The 17038-nt window shown below is 36.6% G+C and overlaps 1 protein-coding gene across 3 annotated transcripts in view; it reads right to left on the reverse strand.

Moving 5' to 3' along the window:
- The window catches only part of BRCA2 (BRCA2 DNA repair associated), a 72408-nt gene that overhangs the window by 21178 nt on the left and 34192 nt on the right, over positions 1-17038 (reverse strand). For 2 of the 3 annotated variants that reach the window (XM_027835258.1, XM_027835257.1), the window contains exons 3-7: positions 12271-12384; positions 10382-10451; positions 8543-8976; positions 7669-7850; positions 5260-5447 (exon numbers count right to left, since the gene is read on the reverse strand). In XM_027835258.1, coding sequence (XP_027691059.1) covers positions 5260-5447; positions 7669-7850; positions 8543-8976; positions 10382-10451; positions 12271-12384 — 988 coding nt within the window. The remainder of the gene's footprint in view (positions 1-5259; positions 5448-7668; positions 7851-8542; positions 8977-10381; positions 10452-12270; positions 12385-17038) is intronic. The other variant, XM_027835256.1, reaches the window with a different exon arrangement.

The raw sequence follows: 17038 nt of genomic DNA on the forward strand, positions 1-17038 counted from the left end.
GGTCTCCTTTAGCAAGCTGTTGACTTGTTTTTCATGATTTTCTTGCATCACTCTCAGTTTTTCCTCTACTTCTCTTACTTGCTTCTCAAAATTCCTTTTGAGCTCTTCCAAGGCCTGGGACTGATTCAGATTTTTCTTGGAGGCTTTGGATGTAGAGCTTTGGCTTTGTTGTCTTCTTGTGGTTGTATGTTTTGATCTTCTTTGTCACCAAAGTAAGATAATATAGTCTGACTCTTTTTGCGCTGCTTACTCATGATCCCGGCCAATTACTTGAGTTTTAAACTCTTTGTTAAGGTAAGAGTCTGCTTCCAATGTGGAGAATGTACTGTCCCAAGCTTTGGGGGTTTGTACAGCTGTCTTCAGAGATACTTCTAGGGACCTGCAGATTTTCAGTTCTTCCAGGGTGCTGTGATAAGGGGTGAGGTGTTTCCTTTCCACCACCACAAGAAGCTCCACCACACCAGCACTCCTCCTCGCCCCAGGACCGCCCCTCAGAACTGTAACCCAGATCCAAGCATGGGCAAAGCAAGAGATTCCTGCCTCAGCACTGGCAAAGAGATCCCTGCAATTCCCCTCTGATCAGCCACTCAATTCCCCCTCAGCCTATGGGCCAGAAGCTCAGGAAACAGTTGCTGCCCCAGGCCAGGCTTGAGACTTATGGCTGAGACCTAGCTCCTCTCTCACCGCAGTAAATTTTCCCACTGACCTTCTAAATTGTCTTTAGTGTTCCTGGGTTGAGGAGTCTGGAAACCGCCACAGCTGCCCATGATTCGGCCCTCTGAGGCCTGCTCCAGGCTCGCTGCAGCCTGTGCGCCCATGCCGAAATGCACTCCTCTCCCTGCCTGGTGTGATATACCTTTCTGATCAATCATCCAGGCTATCTTTGGCTGGAGATTTGTTTCACTCTGTCTTTTTTGGGTTCTGCTGCTTTAGAATTTGTTTAGAGCCATTTTTTATAGGTATTTGGAGGGGTTTGGGAGAAGAGCTCCAGCAAGTCGCTGTTTTCCCTCTGCCATCTTGGCTCCCTCCCACTGTCAGGCTTTCCAGAGGGTCCACTGCAAGGCTTACCACCGATGACTGTGCCAGCATTTCTAATTTGTTTTACCTTGGAGAGAAATTAATACAATGATAAGGGAACAGATAGAGCTCTGTACTTGGGAGTCAGAAGACCTGACTTCAAATACTTCCTCAGATACTTCCCAGCTCTGTGACCTTGAGCAAGTTGCTGAACCTCTCCCAGCCTTGGTTTCTTCATCTGTAGTACAACTGCACCCACTCAGTGCTGTTGAAAAGAAAAATGAGTATAGCATATAAAATGCTTTGTAAATCTTAATGCTTCAGCTTCCTTCTAGAGAGCTGTACGTCAAAAGAAAGGTATTTTTCTTTGTATCTTTTAAAAGTTCACATATGAAAATAGTTTTCTGTAAAAAAGTTGTCTTTGGGTATTTTTCTTAAAGGCTGGGTTTTTTTTTTAAAGTTAAGATGATCTTTAAAAAAAACTTTAACAAAAATCAACTGTTTTTGGATTTAAATGTTAAAATCATTAACTATAAAATAACTTTCAGGTTCTTTATAAAAAAAACAAAATGACATTTTTCAGAGTTAAACTAAATTTTAAAGATCTTACTTTTAAAGGATTATTTAGTATTTTTTGCTTAACAGAAATATACAATTATAGTAACAAATTGGTAGTGAATTATGACAGTAAGGAATATTGAGGAAATATTTGTAAAACTTAATATTTCTACATTAAAATTTAGTTTTAAAATGGAGTAAAAGAGCAAATATTCTAGAACCCTGCACAAATACAAATTCTGGAAACAGATACAGAGGCTAAGAAATATGGCCCTGTGAAATAAACATCTTATCTCCTGTCAACTATCAGACAGAGGGTATACAGAGATTCAAAAAATAATACAAAATGAAGATAGGAGAAAACCTCCCATTCTTGAGATAAATATGAAGAAGACATAAATCGGTGCCATTTAATTTCTCCTGTGGTCCATTTCATAATATTATTGAACTTTAAAAGTCAGAATACTATGCATATACCAGAGAAGACCTCCATTTAAGCCAGAAGGCTCCTGGGATAAATGAAATAACATTAGTTGAATGAGAACAGAACCATCACACAATCAACAAAAGTCTTTCAAACAAAATTTACGATGTATTTCGGGATGATCTAAAAGGATCTTTTTTACTTAATAACCATTATTAACAGCTTTTATAAGTGTAGCAATAAATCAATATACCTTCAGGATATATCAGCTAGTTTCAAACTTTCTTAACATTATTTTATTTATGAAGTTTACACAAGGAAAATAATGATCAATTTATACAACTGCAGAATTCATTCAATTAACTCAACACATACTTCTTTAGAATCACTATTTTCTGAGAGAAATTATTTTCTATTATAATTGTAACATTAGGATTAAGGTTTTTCCCTGTATTTCCTTATTCAGGGACTAGTCCCTGTAGATCAGTCAGTCAGTCTCTGAAGGAAATTACTGATAGATGAGACTGACCAAATCCTCCGGGTATATGCTCTGCAATCTGGGGCAGTACCCCAACCAGAAAACCTTACAAAAAGAATCTAATCTAGGTGAATTCTTGCCCTTAAGAAGGCTGCCCTTGCAGCTCCCCACTGGAGTTTAGGGTATCCCAGCTTATGGTGGAGAAAACCAAGCAGAGTGGTCTAGGTAGAAATGGATTCCTTTGTTCAGATTGCTGGAGGCAGCTGAGTCTCATGAGCAAGTCACATTCTCAGCAGGAACAGCTTAAGACTTATAGCCCACCTCTTCATTAATATGTCTACCCCTCATTAACTGTTCACCAATCAGGGTTGATTTTTCACCTGTCAAGGGCACCTCCTTATTCAAAGGGATTTAAGCACTCAGGAATCTCCATGGTTTTGTCTTTGGTTACTGAGAGAGACCACTGACCATCAATTTACTGATTATTTCCTAGCCTAATTAATAAACTGATTATTAATTACCCAGAAACTCTACCAGGCTGTTTATTTGTCTCATGTAAGCACTGTACTAAGCACTAAAATTTAGCATGAAGTACTAATTCCTGTTTGACATTTAAAGCCATTCTCAACCTGGCTCCAATTCCTTTTCTAGTCTTAATATACATTATTCTCTTCACATGCTATACAGTACAGCCAAATTGTCCTTTTCTTTCTGTTCCTCACATATGGCATTCTATCGCCTGTTTTCATAATCTTGCACTGGCTGTCCCCCATACCTGGAATTATATGTCCTCCTTAACTCCACCTGACAAAATCCTTGTTTTGTGAGGTGATAAATGTTTATAGCTCTCCACCACTCTCCTCCGTGATATATTACAAATGAATTTATATTCTAAATTAGTGTTGCCATTGACTGCCATCTCTCTTTTTGGTAACTCTGTCAAGTGCCCAATGAGGAAGTTTTTTAGGGGGCTCTTTTAATTTCCTCTTTATGGCAACTGAATGATACCTGTTAATTTCTATACAAAATTTTTAGTCAATGTTGATACAGTTTTCTCTGTCCATTTCTCATTTTTCAGCATCAATTATTTCTTTAAAAAGTCAGACTGAACTTGTTTTAACTGAATATTTTTTCTTATTTGCAACTCCGAGCCCCCATATCCTGTACTCTGCCACTCTGTCTCCATTACTACAGAACATGAAAGCAGTCACACAGAACTAAAGGTCACTTTGTATTTTTCTCTGTCATGGGCTGCCATGGCCAAAAAGTTAATCACAAGTAGTTGGCCCACTAGTGATAAGATGAACTTCTCTGAATTTAGCTAAGCTGGTCCTTGGAAAACCTGTCCGTTTCCCAGACCATAGTTGAAACCTACCCTGCATAGCAGAAATTACTAAAGTATGTGCTTTATTGGCATATCTTTTGAGAAGTCTATGCCACCTTCTCGCCATGATGAAGCACTGGGATAGGATTTTGTGGAAACTTGTTATTAGTAGTTTATTTTTAAAGTATGTTGACATCTTGCTTGGATTTTAATAGCTCCAAATGGCATCCCAAATGTTCGCAGAGAGAGAGAGAGAGAGAGTGTGTGTGTGTGTGTGTGTGTATATATAAATTAATATATATTAAATAAAATTATCTATTTCAAGTATTATTTAATCAAGAATAAACTGACATTAGACTATATAGACAATAAATATGCTGTATATGGAAAGCAATCTCTATTAAACATATGACTATATACCGTAAAAAAATATATACACCAATTCGAATCCTACTTTAAGAAAATCCAATACAGGAAAATATACTTATTAAATCCATAAAGTAGCAGGTGATTAAGTTAAAAAAAAAAAAAAGTAAGATTTTTAACCATACAATTCCTGTAAATATTAAGTGTACCAGTACTTTCAAAATTATTTAATGCATAAAAAAATCTGATTTAGAGCCAATTTTCAGGTTTTGGTTTTTTTTTGGCTCAAACGTATGATTCAGTGGTATAAGGATTTCAGGGATGAAATTCCCACTATTGACAAAGACCAGCACCTGTTCTATGACTTGTAATCTTAGAAAGTTACTAAGGGTCCTAATAAGTTAAGTGCAATTCTTCAGCAGTATGACTAACTGGAGAGATGGAGGACAGGAGTCATTGATTCAAGAAAGATGTAGAGAAATGCAGACTATGATGACAGATGCAGAGTTGGAAGGGACCTTTAAAGCCTTCTGGGCCAACCCTCTCAATTTATAGACAAGATACCTGAGGGTCAGAGCAATTTAAGAAAGTTGTGTGCTAGGTCCTGAAGTATGAAATTTAATTAAAATTCAATCCTTGCTTTCATAGAGCTAAGTCTATAAGACACACAAATATAAAAAAACTATAATGCAAGAGAAAATGTAATAGGAAAATATTTTTATTATAATTTTGTAAGTATTTATTAGAAAAAGATACAGAAAAAAATTGCGACAATATAAATTAGGCCATCCTTCTTAACCTTAAACTAGACAGCCTGATGAATTTTGTATATGATTTTCTAAGAGACGTCATGTCTGTGTGAAACAGGGGTAACAAATATATCTAGTATCTACCTTACAAGGTTATGAAGCTCAAATGTAACAATATACATAAAACATTTTGGAAACTAAAGCTCTATATAAATAGCAGTTGTTGTTCTAAGTAACAGAACCAGAATTGAAACCCAGGTCTTCTGACTCCAAATTTAACACTCTAAGGTACCATACTGCCTTTCGAGTGGTTAATGCAAAATCCTCTACAAAACTGGGATACCTGTAAAATTCTTCTTTTCCAAGCTTTCCTTCATCAGTAGGTATGAGCCATCCACCATCAGCCAGTTGTATTCCATTTCCATCCAACAAATACTCCTTACTAAAGTAATCTTGACTGTGAAATTTGAAAGACTCTGCATTTTTGCTGTTAATACTCAGGCACTGTTTAGAAACCCCATACATGTACAACTGTTAAGAAAAAAGGGTAGTGAGTGAGATTAGTATATGGAATATTTTTAAAATTACATGACTATAAAATTATAGCAAACAACTGAATTTACAATAAATCTTAATATATCAAGTGTAAAATCTTCTTTCATTAGAAAGAAGAGGTATATATAATGATCACAGAAACGCTACAGGAAGACTGACTCACAAATAATCTACATTTACAAAAAACTGTATTTGGTGGCCCACTGTCCTCATTGTTGGTATCACTGGTTTAATTTCTGTGGGAATTACAACTTAAAAAACAAAACAAACAAAAAGCTCAAAATAAAGCTTTTTGAGAATCTGTGACTTTTCAAATGGAGGAAGTGAGGAAGCTGTTAAAAAGCAAGAACCGGTTAGGAAGCCCAAACTCAGAGGTTTGGCTAATTTAATGCAAACATGACATGCTTCACTAAAAGCACTGTCCATCGCATAACTTTTTTCACTTGATTTGGTTCTGCCAGATAGATTCTACTAATTAGAGATTCATTTGAGCTAACAAGCATCTTCTTTAGTTATCAGTTATCCATGCAACGAAGCATGGTTCCATTGGATTGCTAAGACCTTGATGAACACAGCTATACTGAAAGAACAGAATTTTGACTAGGGTCCTGTCAGTTGGACCTCTGCCTTAGCGCTTACAACTTCTCCCTCCTTTTTATTCTTAAAACAACAACAAAAACCTCAACACTCTTATGATCACCTTCCTGGATTACTGCAATACCCTTATACTTGACTTCTCTCTCCCTTTCCAATCCATACTTCACACACACAAAAATAGGCTTTTATTGACAAGCCTAAGAGTCTAACCACCATTTAAAACATTATTTTGATGAAAAACTCAAGAAATTACAAACAACCAACCTCCAAGTGAACCTTTGGAACCCAAAATGTTTGGCAACTGGTGCATGCTTATTCCCTTGGCACTAAGTCCTCAGTGGTCACATAGTCCAACCCACACTTCAAAAAAAAAACCCCCGAGCCTAACATGCAGGGCACCTGGGTTTCCAGCCTCTGCTTGAAGATTTCCCAAGGGGGGGGAAATATCACCTCTCTAAGCAGACCTTTCCCTGCTGAAACAGTCTAATTTTCAGGAAGTTCTGTCTAGCCTAAATTTGCCTTTTTGCAGCTTCTATCCATTGCTTCTGGTTGTCTGCTGGGGCTAAACTGAATAAATCTAATCCCTTCTCTGTGACAGCCTTTCAAATACTTTAAGACAACTATCAAGTCCCTATTGAGTCTTCTCTTTCCCAAATTAAATGCCCAGTTCCTTCAAACTATGATCAAGTGGCATGTACTCAAGGCCCTTTACCATTCTGGCTGCTATCCCCATGGCACAGGAACAAACATAATACTCTGCATAAAGTCTAGAGGCAGAGGACAGTGGAAACATCACTCCTGGAAACTATGCCTCTCTTTAAGGCAGTCCAAGATTGCATTAACTTTTTTGGCTAACACATCACATAGCTGACTCACATTAAATCTGCAGTCCACTGAAATCTCTGTATCTTTTTCAGAACTACATTATCATCTTTCATTCTGTACTTACAAAGCTTACTTATAATACCCAAGTTAAAGACTTTCCATTTATCCTTACTACACTTCATCTTAATAGATTCAACTCAATGCTCCACCCTCCCAAGATCTTTTGGATCCCATCTTCCAGTGAGTTAGCTATCCTTCTCAGCTCAAAGTCATCTGCAAATCTGATGAGGGTGCTATGTACGCTTAAATAATACAGGACCCAGCAGAGATCCTTGAGGTACTTCACTATGAACTTCCTGCCATGCTACCACTGAACCATTAGCAGGTACTTTTTGTAGCAGTCTTGCCATTCAAGAAGTTCTGAATTCATCTAACTGTACTACTGCCTACTTCACATCTCTCCATTCAACTATTTGAAGATTTTGATTCGAGGTAATATTCCTATTGTACACATTTAAAAGTGACCATAGAAGTAATCACATGAGGTAATAAAGGAACTAGAAATAGAATCCTTAGACTTCCAACTTTCATTTCCTTACCTCAAACTTATTTATTTCTTCACAGCTTCAGTTATAGTTACCGCACAGTTTGGTTGTCTAGGTGATTTCCAAATTAATACAAATAAATCTTAAATGACAATTTCACTTATCAGTGTCCTTTAAAATAATTTGTTGATAATCATGTGAAACTATTAGCAATTCAGACAAAAATATACCTGTTTACTGGAATAAGGAGAGGGAACTCTGCCTTCCACCGCTATTTTGAGAGATATCCTAGGAATGGTAGATGTTTTTGTAAGATACAGACTGCCTGCCTGTGGATGAATCTGTTGAGTCTGTTTCTTTTTAATTCTCATATCTTGCATCTCTCGGGCATTCTGAAGATTTTCAATCATCTCTATTAAAAGAAAACACCAGAAAAAAATCTAAAATGGCTTTCCAATTATAAAACAATGCAAAATTTTCATTTATATTAATAATAAAGAACCATTATATTTTAATATCTTCTTAAACAGAAAGAATATTTTCATTAAATTTGAGTATCCAAAATCTTTAACATTTGGAATGGATGAGAAAAGTTCAAATAAGTAATCCCTAAAAGGAAAAAAGTTTTTTGTACTTTGGAATTTTGTAATTTGGTTTTTGTTGTTGTTGTTGTTGTTTTAGCTAGGCAATGGGGTTAAGTGACTTGCCCAGGGTCACACAGCTAGTAAGTGTTATGTGTCTGAGGCTGGATTTGAATTCAGGTCCTCCTGACTCCAGGGCCGGTGCTCTGTCCACTGCACCACCTAGCTGCCCTGGAATTTTGTAATTTGGAAAGAAAATTAATAGACTGTTGAATGATACATTAAGTATAAAAGTTTCAGTTGGAGGATTCCATATTGATGTTTTAAAAATTGAAATTTTAAAATACTTTTAATATTTAAAAATTACTGAAACCAACTCCATAGCCATAACAACATTTAAACAGTGAGGAAAGCACAGAACTCCATTAACCACTGTTTGAAATGGAAAACATTAGATAATATTTAGAAGAATACCTAATTAAAAAGCAAAAACAAAACAAAAACAAAACCACACATAAAATACCTAGGTTTGAGTCTCCACACTCTTCAAAAACACCAGATGTTGCTTGATCGGCATTATCTTTGTCAGTGAAGTAACTTTCGTTATTTTCACTCTCTCTAGTATTATGTCCATCTGTGTATTTTTGCTTCTCATTTTCTTGCGTGTTCTCCTTTACCTTCAGCTTAAGTCTCTTACTGACATACTGTTCATCTGTTGAAGAGTTTGACTTAGTTTTGAGTGGTGGAACAAAGACTTTGGCAGGCTTGCCTGTAACAGTCTTGGGTTTCATCTTTCCATTATCTGTAGAGGAAACTTTACATAATGGACTTCCCAAAAGTGACCTATAGCTTGAATTTTCCAAAGTCTGGTGTTTTAAAAAGGGAGATTTTGATGTAAATCCTTGATCAGGTGCAGTAAAATTGGGATGCCGTATTTCTCGCCGTTCCTGAGTTGTGCTACACAGAGGCAAAATATTTTTTTATTACTTTTTACACTTCTATTGCTACCTTTTGTTTTTCACAGCGTACTAAGTTCCTGCAGCGACTTCAAGGCAAGACGGCTGCCTGAAAAAGGAGGTAGAGTGCTTCCTTTAATAAGATTATGAGCTCTAGGAAGGCGAGACCTTCTTTATATGCCCAGTTCCTACCACAATATGTTGAATTTAATAGACATTTAATAAATATTTGTTGAACACAACTGAAATTGAACTGAATATGCAATAGAATAAGGCTCAGTCTAAGGAGGTCATCTAATTAGTGAAGATAATTTTCCATTTTGTTCGTATGACATTAAGATCTAATATTCTTTTCTAGAAAACTGTGTTCTTTTCCCTTTCAAATTCATAACCTCTTGACAAAAATAAGTGAAAATAAAATTTTCTGGGCTTTTCATGGAAACTTGTACAAAATTATCTTTAATAAATAAAGCAGCTTCCTAATCTTTTCAATGCTTTAACTAGCTTTAGATAAATCCTAACCTCTATGAGCCTCAGTTTTCTCATCTGTTAAATGGGTAGAAGACTGGTCCCTAACAGCTTTGTAATCATATGGTCACAGCCTTTTCACACATTCTCTGCAAATATATCACAATTTGTGAACTGAACATTTCTCCCAGGCTTATTCTAAAAATATCTCCACACTAAAGCCTAACACTAAATTTCTGACTGGAGAACACATAGCTTCCTTATTTTAACTAATAGTAAATAGCTAGCATTTATAGCATTTACTAAATGCCAGACACTATATTAAGCTCTTTACTAATATGATCTCATTTGATCTTCATAACAGCCCTGCAAAATAGCTGCTATTATTATCTCCATTTTACAGATGAGGAAATTGAGGCAAACAGGTTATATGACTTGTCCCAAGGTCACACAGTAAGTACTTGAGGCCAAATTGGAACTCAGGTCTTCCAGACTCCAAGCCTAGTACTCTATCCACTGTGACATCTAGCTGCCTTTGCATTTCCTTTTGGCAAGGTTGTGTCATTTTAATGACAAAAGGAATACAATATTTCCAGAAAAAAAATCAGAGATAATACAATATTCTTTCCTCACACTGTTAATGAAAGCAGGAGCATGAAAGAAGTACACTATATTATTTCCTTTCTTTTTTGAAAGAAAAAGGAGATACAGATAGAGAAATTGGGAGGAGGAGGGATACGACCAAAACAAGAATTTATTTTGCTTGACTATATGTGTCTATAACAGGAGCTTTGTTTTTCTTGCTTTCTCAAAGGGGTTGGGGGTGAGGCAAGGCGAAGCAGAAATGGGGAGAAAGAATACAGATCTGAAAATTAAATAAAAATTTATTGGAAAATTTTAAAAAATATCCTGATTAATTTAAAAAAGGAGACTCTTACCTAAAGGGATCACAGGTAACTGGCTTTAAAGGAATATGGTTCATAAACATTCGCCTATCTTTCATTGTGCCTAAAAGAAAAGTATTAAAGTGTATTAATGAAAACCAAATGGCTAATTTTACTGCCAACTTATCTCTTCACTTTTACTATAAATGCTTACTCAAAAGAAACACATAATAGGTTTCCTACCAACAATGCTGACAAATATAAGTTGACTCACAATTGCTAGAAAAATTTTGGCTTCACAAAATTGTTTGAATTGCTTAACATATAACATATACTGTCAGGTAGTATCAATATTTAATATATTTACATTAATTTTCTCAGTATCAACAATCTAAATTTAAAATGGTTTAGTCAATTAACCAACCACATAAAGATCTTGGCTTTTAGAGACTGAATTTAAATTTTAGCCTTGTAATTGTTTTGAAGTTATGTACTTCTGTTTGAATTAGTTTTATATCTTTTAAATTTAAAAAAATCAATACATACAAAGTGTGACCATAAGAAGATAAGATAGATTCTTAACAAAAATACTGGAAATCAAATATTGATATGAATGTTGCGCCCTCCCCATCCCACACACACATAAGCAGATTTTAAGAATTGGCACACTAATTTCAACTAGATGATGCTGCTTAAAAACATCTGTGAAACTGCTACTCTGGTATAGCTTTTCAAAGCCTCTATTGTATTCTTTTATATATCCTAAATGGTGGCTTTCAGTCTTTGAGAACTGAATGGAATTTTGAAAACTGTAAGTAGAAATCAAAACTAGTGAATCAGATTTTAATTAAATTGGCTGTGCCATTTATTATAACCTGTGTGACCTTAGGCAACTCACTTAACCTCTTTGGTCCTCAGTTTTTCTTATCTATAAATAGCTCTAAATCTCATTACTTCTTTCTTTAAATGTTCATTTTTTTTTAAATGACCTATAATTTTTTAAAATTACCTATAAAATGATGAAACATGGTTTACAGTGTGGACTAAAAACTAGATCTGAAGGCAGTACAGTAAGAGCAATTCCAAAAACCTTTTAAGTAATGACCAAACTGGGACAAGTACATAGCTTTTCTAGGCAATTGCTTTGAAAGATAACAATTATATGGATGCACAATTTCTGGTAATTTTTCAACAGTCTTATTACTTTGTGGCCACACCTAATCGCTACTCATCAGAGTGGTAATTAGTTATTCTGGTGCCTGAAAGGGATAGGGGAAGGAAAAGCCTGCGACCTCAGTATACTGTTGAGGAAGGCACCATCTGGTAGGGGTAGAGGGGAGATAGGAATGGGTGACCATTTTTCACAGTATGGCCTGTGCCCTTCTGGTATATCTAACAATGCCTAGATAGCCCAACTCTCCTGGAAGGAGATAGAGATGGGAAGCAAGGTAGCAAGGGGGAAATGTGGGGTCAGTTGTCTTCTTCAATTTGAATATATTATACAAACATGAACACTGAGCAACAGCCTGATTACCAGGTACCAGGATAAGGGCAGAATGGTGAGAGGACTCTCATGGGTGGTGGCCTCAAGCTAAGCAAAAGAGCAGAGGCAGTTCTGGTCCCATTATAGACTGGAGGTGGGGGGAGGCATGGTCTGGGAGTAGAAGAAGCCCATGAATGAGGCAGAAGAGAAGAGGTGTTCCTTGCACATGAACCCTGGGGAAAAGCCTCAGTCATTTCATCTTTATACCTCTTGCATCTACTATGTACCAAGCCCTGTGCTATATTATTAACAAAGAACAAATACTTCAAACAACAAAAAAGTTTTATTACTGAAGTACTCTATAGAATCTTCCTCCAAGAAATCTATATTTAAAGAAAATATAATGATGATGATACCTACATAGCAAAGTAAACAAATAAAAAACAAAAAAGACTTTTACCATCTGGACTGCTTTTTGAAGGTTGTAAAGATTTTTCTTGATTTTCCACCACTCTGTCAAATTCATGTAACAATTTTCTTTTAATTGGGGGTTCTCCTAAAATAAAATAGATGTCTTTAAAAAGAAAAACCTGTACTTACTACCTGTTCTATTTTGAAATTAAAAACCATTTATCTTTGAAACTAAACCACTATGAATGTTATTCTAGCCTGAGATGATAAGCATTTTAAATTATATCATACAAACCTGTCTCGTTTCTAGTGAAAAGAAATCATTTTCCAATGCCAAATTCATCTAGCACAATTTCTGCCCATGTAAAAGAAATCCTCCACCAAACCAGCCCTGATTTGATGCCCTGTCCTGGAGTGGAAGTCACCTTAAGATCTTAAAATCTATTTAAGTATAGAGTAAGTTTTGGTATGCCCTATGTCACAACAGAAAGACACTGAGTACAAGATTATGTTTGAGGACCACCCCAGTTAAGTTTGGAAAAGTTCATCAATCGCTACAAGGTTGACCACAGGATAATAACATTTTTATCTCTTGCAGCTTCCGAAGTCTAAAGCATAAGGAAGCTTAGCTATGTGGGAAGTGGGAATGTTCACACTAAAAAGCCTGATTCTTAAAAGTAGTATGTGTAGGGGCAGCTAGGTGGCACAGTGGATACAGCACTGGCCCTGGAGTCAGGAAGACCAGAGTTCAAATATGACCTCAGACACTTGACATTTATTGGCTGTGTGACTGTATAAGCAGAGGTTCCCAAAGTTATTTGGCCTACTGCCCCCTTTAAAAAAAAAAAATTTACTCAGTGCCCCCATGGAAATCTACTTTCGTTAAACCTTTAACGATTTAACAAATTTTTTTGCATAATTTCAAAAAGATTTTTTTAAATGATGCATTTAAAATTTAATCATTTATAGTAAATTTGTAGGTTTTTTCCTGCATTGAAATTTTAATGATGCAATACTGTATAATGTAATCGTATAGTATCATATTGTGAACATATCATTACATGCACATATTCCTGCCATGCATGCTGGACTTCCTGACAATGCACGATATGCTCGCCTGCCAACACTTGCTTGTTAAGACCCGCTGGCAGACTTGACGACTGATAAGTTATAACTTGCATTTTGTGTTTATTTGGAAAATAATGTAATCACTACGACTTTGACTCTGTTACGCAACAGATGAAACATGTATGAACGGTTTCTCAAAATTTTCTTCTCTTCTTTCCTTATGCTTCCACCACCCCCTTATTTTTATTCAATGCTCCTTAATTGTGCCCAACGCTACCACCACCCCCTCACTCCAGTGCCCCCTAGCTAGTGGTATCGCCCACTTTGGGAACCTCTGTGTATAAGGAAAAGTACATAAAGAGGGAGAAGGACAATAAACATGTGTGTGTATGTGTGTGCATTCCTACATATGTAAACATAAAGTGAATAAATACAAATATGTACAAAGTAATTCTACACAAGGTAGTTTGGGAAGATTCACCAATGTGTCAGAGGCCTTCCTGTATACTTTTTGACATTGTATCACTGACCACTCAGACTATATATTTTATCCTCCTTGGATATGATCAACCTAACACTTTCTCTCACACATCTATTTGATGACATCCCTTACGCTACTTGAATATAAATGTGATTAAGACAAACTCAGGAAACAGAGAAATTATTATTTTGCATAATAATTGGGGAATGGCTAAATAGCCTACAGTATGTGAATTAAAGCAAAGTCAAATAAATAGAACCAGATGAACAACATACACAATAAAAATGTAAAGGAAAACATTAAAAGGAGATAGAATTCAAATTAATACAATGTCATGTCACGGTTTCAGAGAAGAGGAGATAACCATATTTCTCTCCTCTTGGTAGGAAGGTAAGGGGATCAGAGAACATAATGTCATATGAAAGTATGCCGTTAAGAGTTTTTTGTCAGTTACATTTCACTCTCTTTGCTGTGTATATCTATTTGGGAGGAGGGTGTACATTTATAAATAAGAGGTATGATAGAAGCATCAATAAAACTTCAAAAATGACACATCCCACTTGTGCTTACCATGTCTTTTGCATCCATTGGTTCACTCACAACTGTGATTCGTCAGAGAATACAGTGTTACATGATTCACAATTACACAGCATTAACAGGAAAATATATTCATGTTGAAAGATATTTGCCCTGGGGAGGAGCTTGAAAACCATCAAAAGCCCTGTGAAACTTTCGTAATGCAATCTAGTTCACTCTCTTCTTTCTATTCAAATCTGGATTTACCTTACTGTCCATTGGCAGTGGATGTACCAAATAATTTAGCTGTTTATCCATTCAGCTGCATAATAATCTAGTAATTTTTCACATATTTTGTTTCAATTAATCAACCAGCAACCATCAATAAGCACCTACTATGTGTCAGGAACTGTGCTAGGTATTGGGGATACAAAGACAAAAAATGAAACCATCCCTGGGATGAAGGTGTTTCTGTTCTATGAGCAGAAATAGAACAAAACACAAGGTAGTCAGGAAGAGAGGACATAAGAAGCTGGGGGTAGGGTGGGAAATAGTTCAATGAAGTATAAAAAAGATTCTTGAAGAATTCCATGAAGCAGAGGAGAGAGTGCATCCTAGGCATATGGCAAGGCAAGGAGATAGCTGATACAGTACCACGCATAAGGAAGAAAAAGAAAAGCAGTTAACTGGACTGTAGTTTTTGAAAGGGGTAATGTATAAGGAGGTTGGAAAAAAAGCTTGGAGCTGAGTTGTTAAGAGCTTTAAAAACCAAACAGAAAAGCTCTTATTTTAACCTTCAGGCAATAAGAAGTCACTAGAGATAACTAAGTAGGGGAGTAACAAGGTCAAATCTGTGCTTAAGGAAAATCACTTTGGCAGCTGTCTAGACTGAGAGAGGGAGATCATTTAGAAGGCTATTGAAATATGCCAGGTGGGAAGTAATGAGAGTCTGAGCAAAAGAGGTGATTGAGTAGAGAAAGGGGTCAGATGCTAAAGATATGAAGGCAGAAAGAACAAGATTTGGAAAATGACTAGATATTTTGGGTGAAGGAGTGAGGTGTCAAGGACAATGGCAAAATCTGGAAAGCTGGAAGACTGGTAGTATCCTCAACAAAATGAGAGAAATTCCATAAAGGGAAGAGGAAAAAGAACATGAGTTCTAACATCTAATATCTTTTCAATACTCTTGGATCTCACTGAGAAGGCCTTCCAATGATCTAGTACTTGATTTAATCTGCCATACAGAAACAGGTTTATGAAACCTTATTATCTGGGTCAGACGTACTTCGTGAGCAAACACCTTAGTTAGATAAACATATATTTCCCTGTTATGCGTCATGTGACACTAATACACCTAACGGAGATTTCTGTGGTTACATATGCATGAGAGACTCATTGTGGGCAGAAGCTTCCTCTGATCCAGTCGACTACTTTTTGCTAATCCCAAACACAGCATCTTGTCTTCTCTATACCTTTTAATTATGAAGATATAATCTGCTGTAGAGACTCATTTGCAAAACTTTCCTGTTCCCCTTGTGTATTTTCAAGTATAACCCTGATATGCAGGTAAATCATAAATAAAGATGACAAAGAAGATATATGATTGGTAGTTATTTATGTTCTGATTGCCTCTTCTGGGATTTTAAACAGTCTATATTTTCCCCTCATTCTCTTCGCATCTCTCCCACTTCTTCCTCTAAATCTATCCTTCATCTTTACTGTGACCTCCAGTTCATCTATCCCCTGCTGTTCTAGTACCAATTTCTTTCCACTGAAATCTTGACCCTATAGTTAACCAGTTTGATTTTACAGTGTCCTCTACTTTTGTTCCTTGTTCTACTGTGACTCATACCCTTACAGGTGGGTGCTCTGCCCAAAAGAATACACATTTTTATCATTTATACTTCCCAAGGTATCTTGGGGTTTGGGAGCTAGATTTTTTCCTTCCCTACTTATTTATTCTACCATTGTTTGTTTGAAAAACTGGGACAATTAACTCTTGTGTCTCATGTAGTTTTCATTTATGATTTCTTGAAATACCGCTCTGAAAAACCAGGCTTTAATAAAGCCTATTGGGATTCAAATGGAGCTACCTGAGTGTGCTTTTAAACTCAGCTCACTCTGGCTCTCACTGGCCAGTAACAGGCCCCAGTAACAGCCGAAGCCTCACCTACTCATTGTTTTGGCTTTGATGGCTCAGAGTGTAAATGGCAACTGTTTCTTTTTTGGCCAGAAACTGAGGGTCTTCCCCTCCCAGAATGATTCTTTTTTGAAGGCTAACTACTGAATGGGTGTTATCTCAGACAAACAGACCTGGGAAAGACCTTAGCTTAAAAAGGCCAAGGTCTCTCTCTGCATCCTGGGCCGTCACAAGTCTTCCTGACCTATGTCTGGCCACTGCCCTCCAATGACTGTGGAGGACGGAGTGGGGCTGATGACCTTTGCACAGCTCTGCCTCACTTAAATCCAACTCACTTGCAAGTCAAGACATCACCCTCCTGATGTCATTGGTCCTCTTCGAGAAGGAAGGGCGTACAATTGTGACTCGTGTATTGCCAGACCCCAAACCCAGGTCAACACCCCAACACACCACACAGTTTCTCACATGCTGCTAAAGTCACATAATTGTGACAACTGGATCCAACACAAATTTGCTAGACCTACTCTTGGCTGGGCTTCACTGCAGTATGACAATCCTTTCATTCCTCTCTATTTTGCCTCTGTTGTGCTGCTGCTTGCTCCAAACCTTTTC

Source organism: Vombatus ursinus, unplaced genomic scaffold (assembly GCF_900497805.2).
Source record: "Vombatus ursinus unplaced genomic scaffold, bare-nosed wombat genome assembly UNPS02014813.1, whole genome shotgun sequence".
NCBI classification, from domain to species: domain Eukaryota; kingdom Metazoa; phylum Chordata; class Mammalia; order Diprotodontia; family Vombatidae; genus Vombatus; species Vombatus ursinus.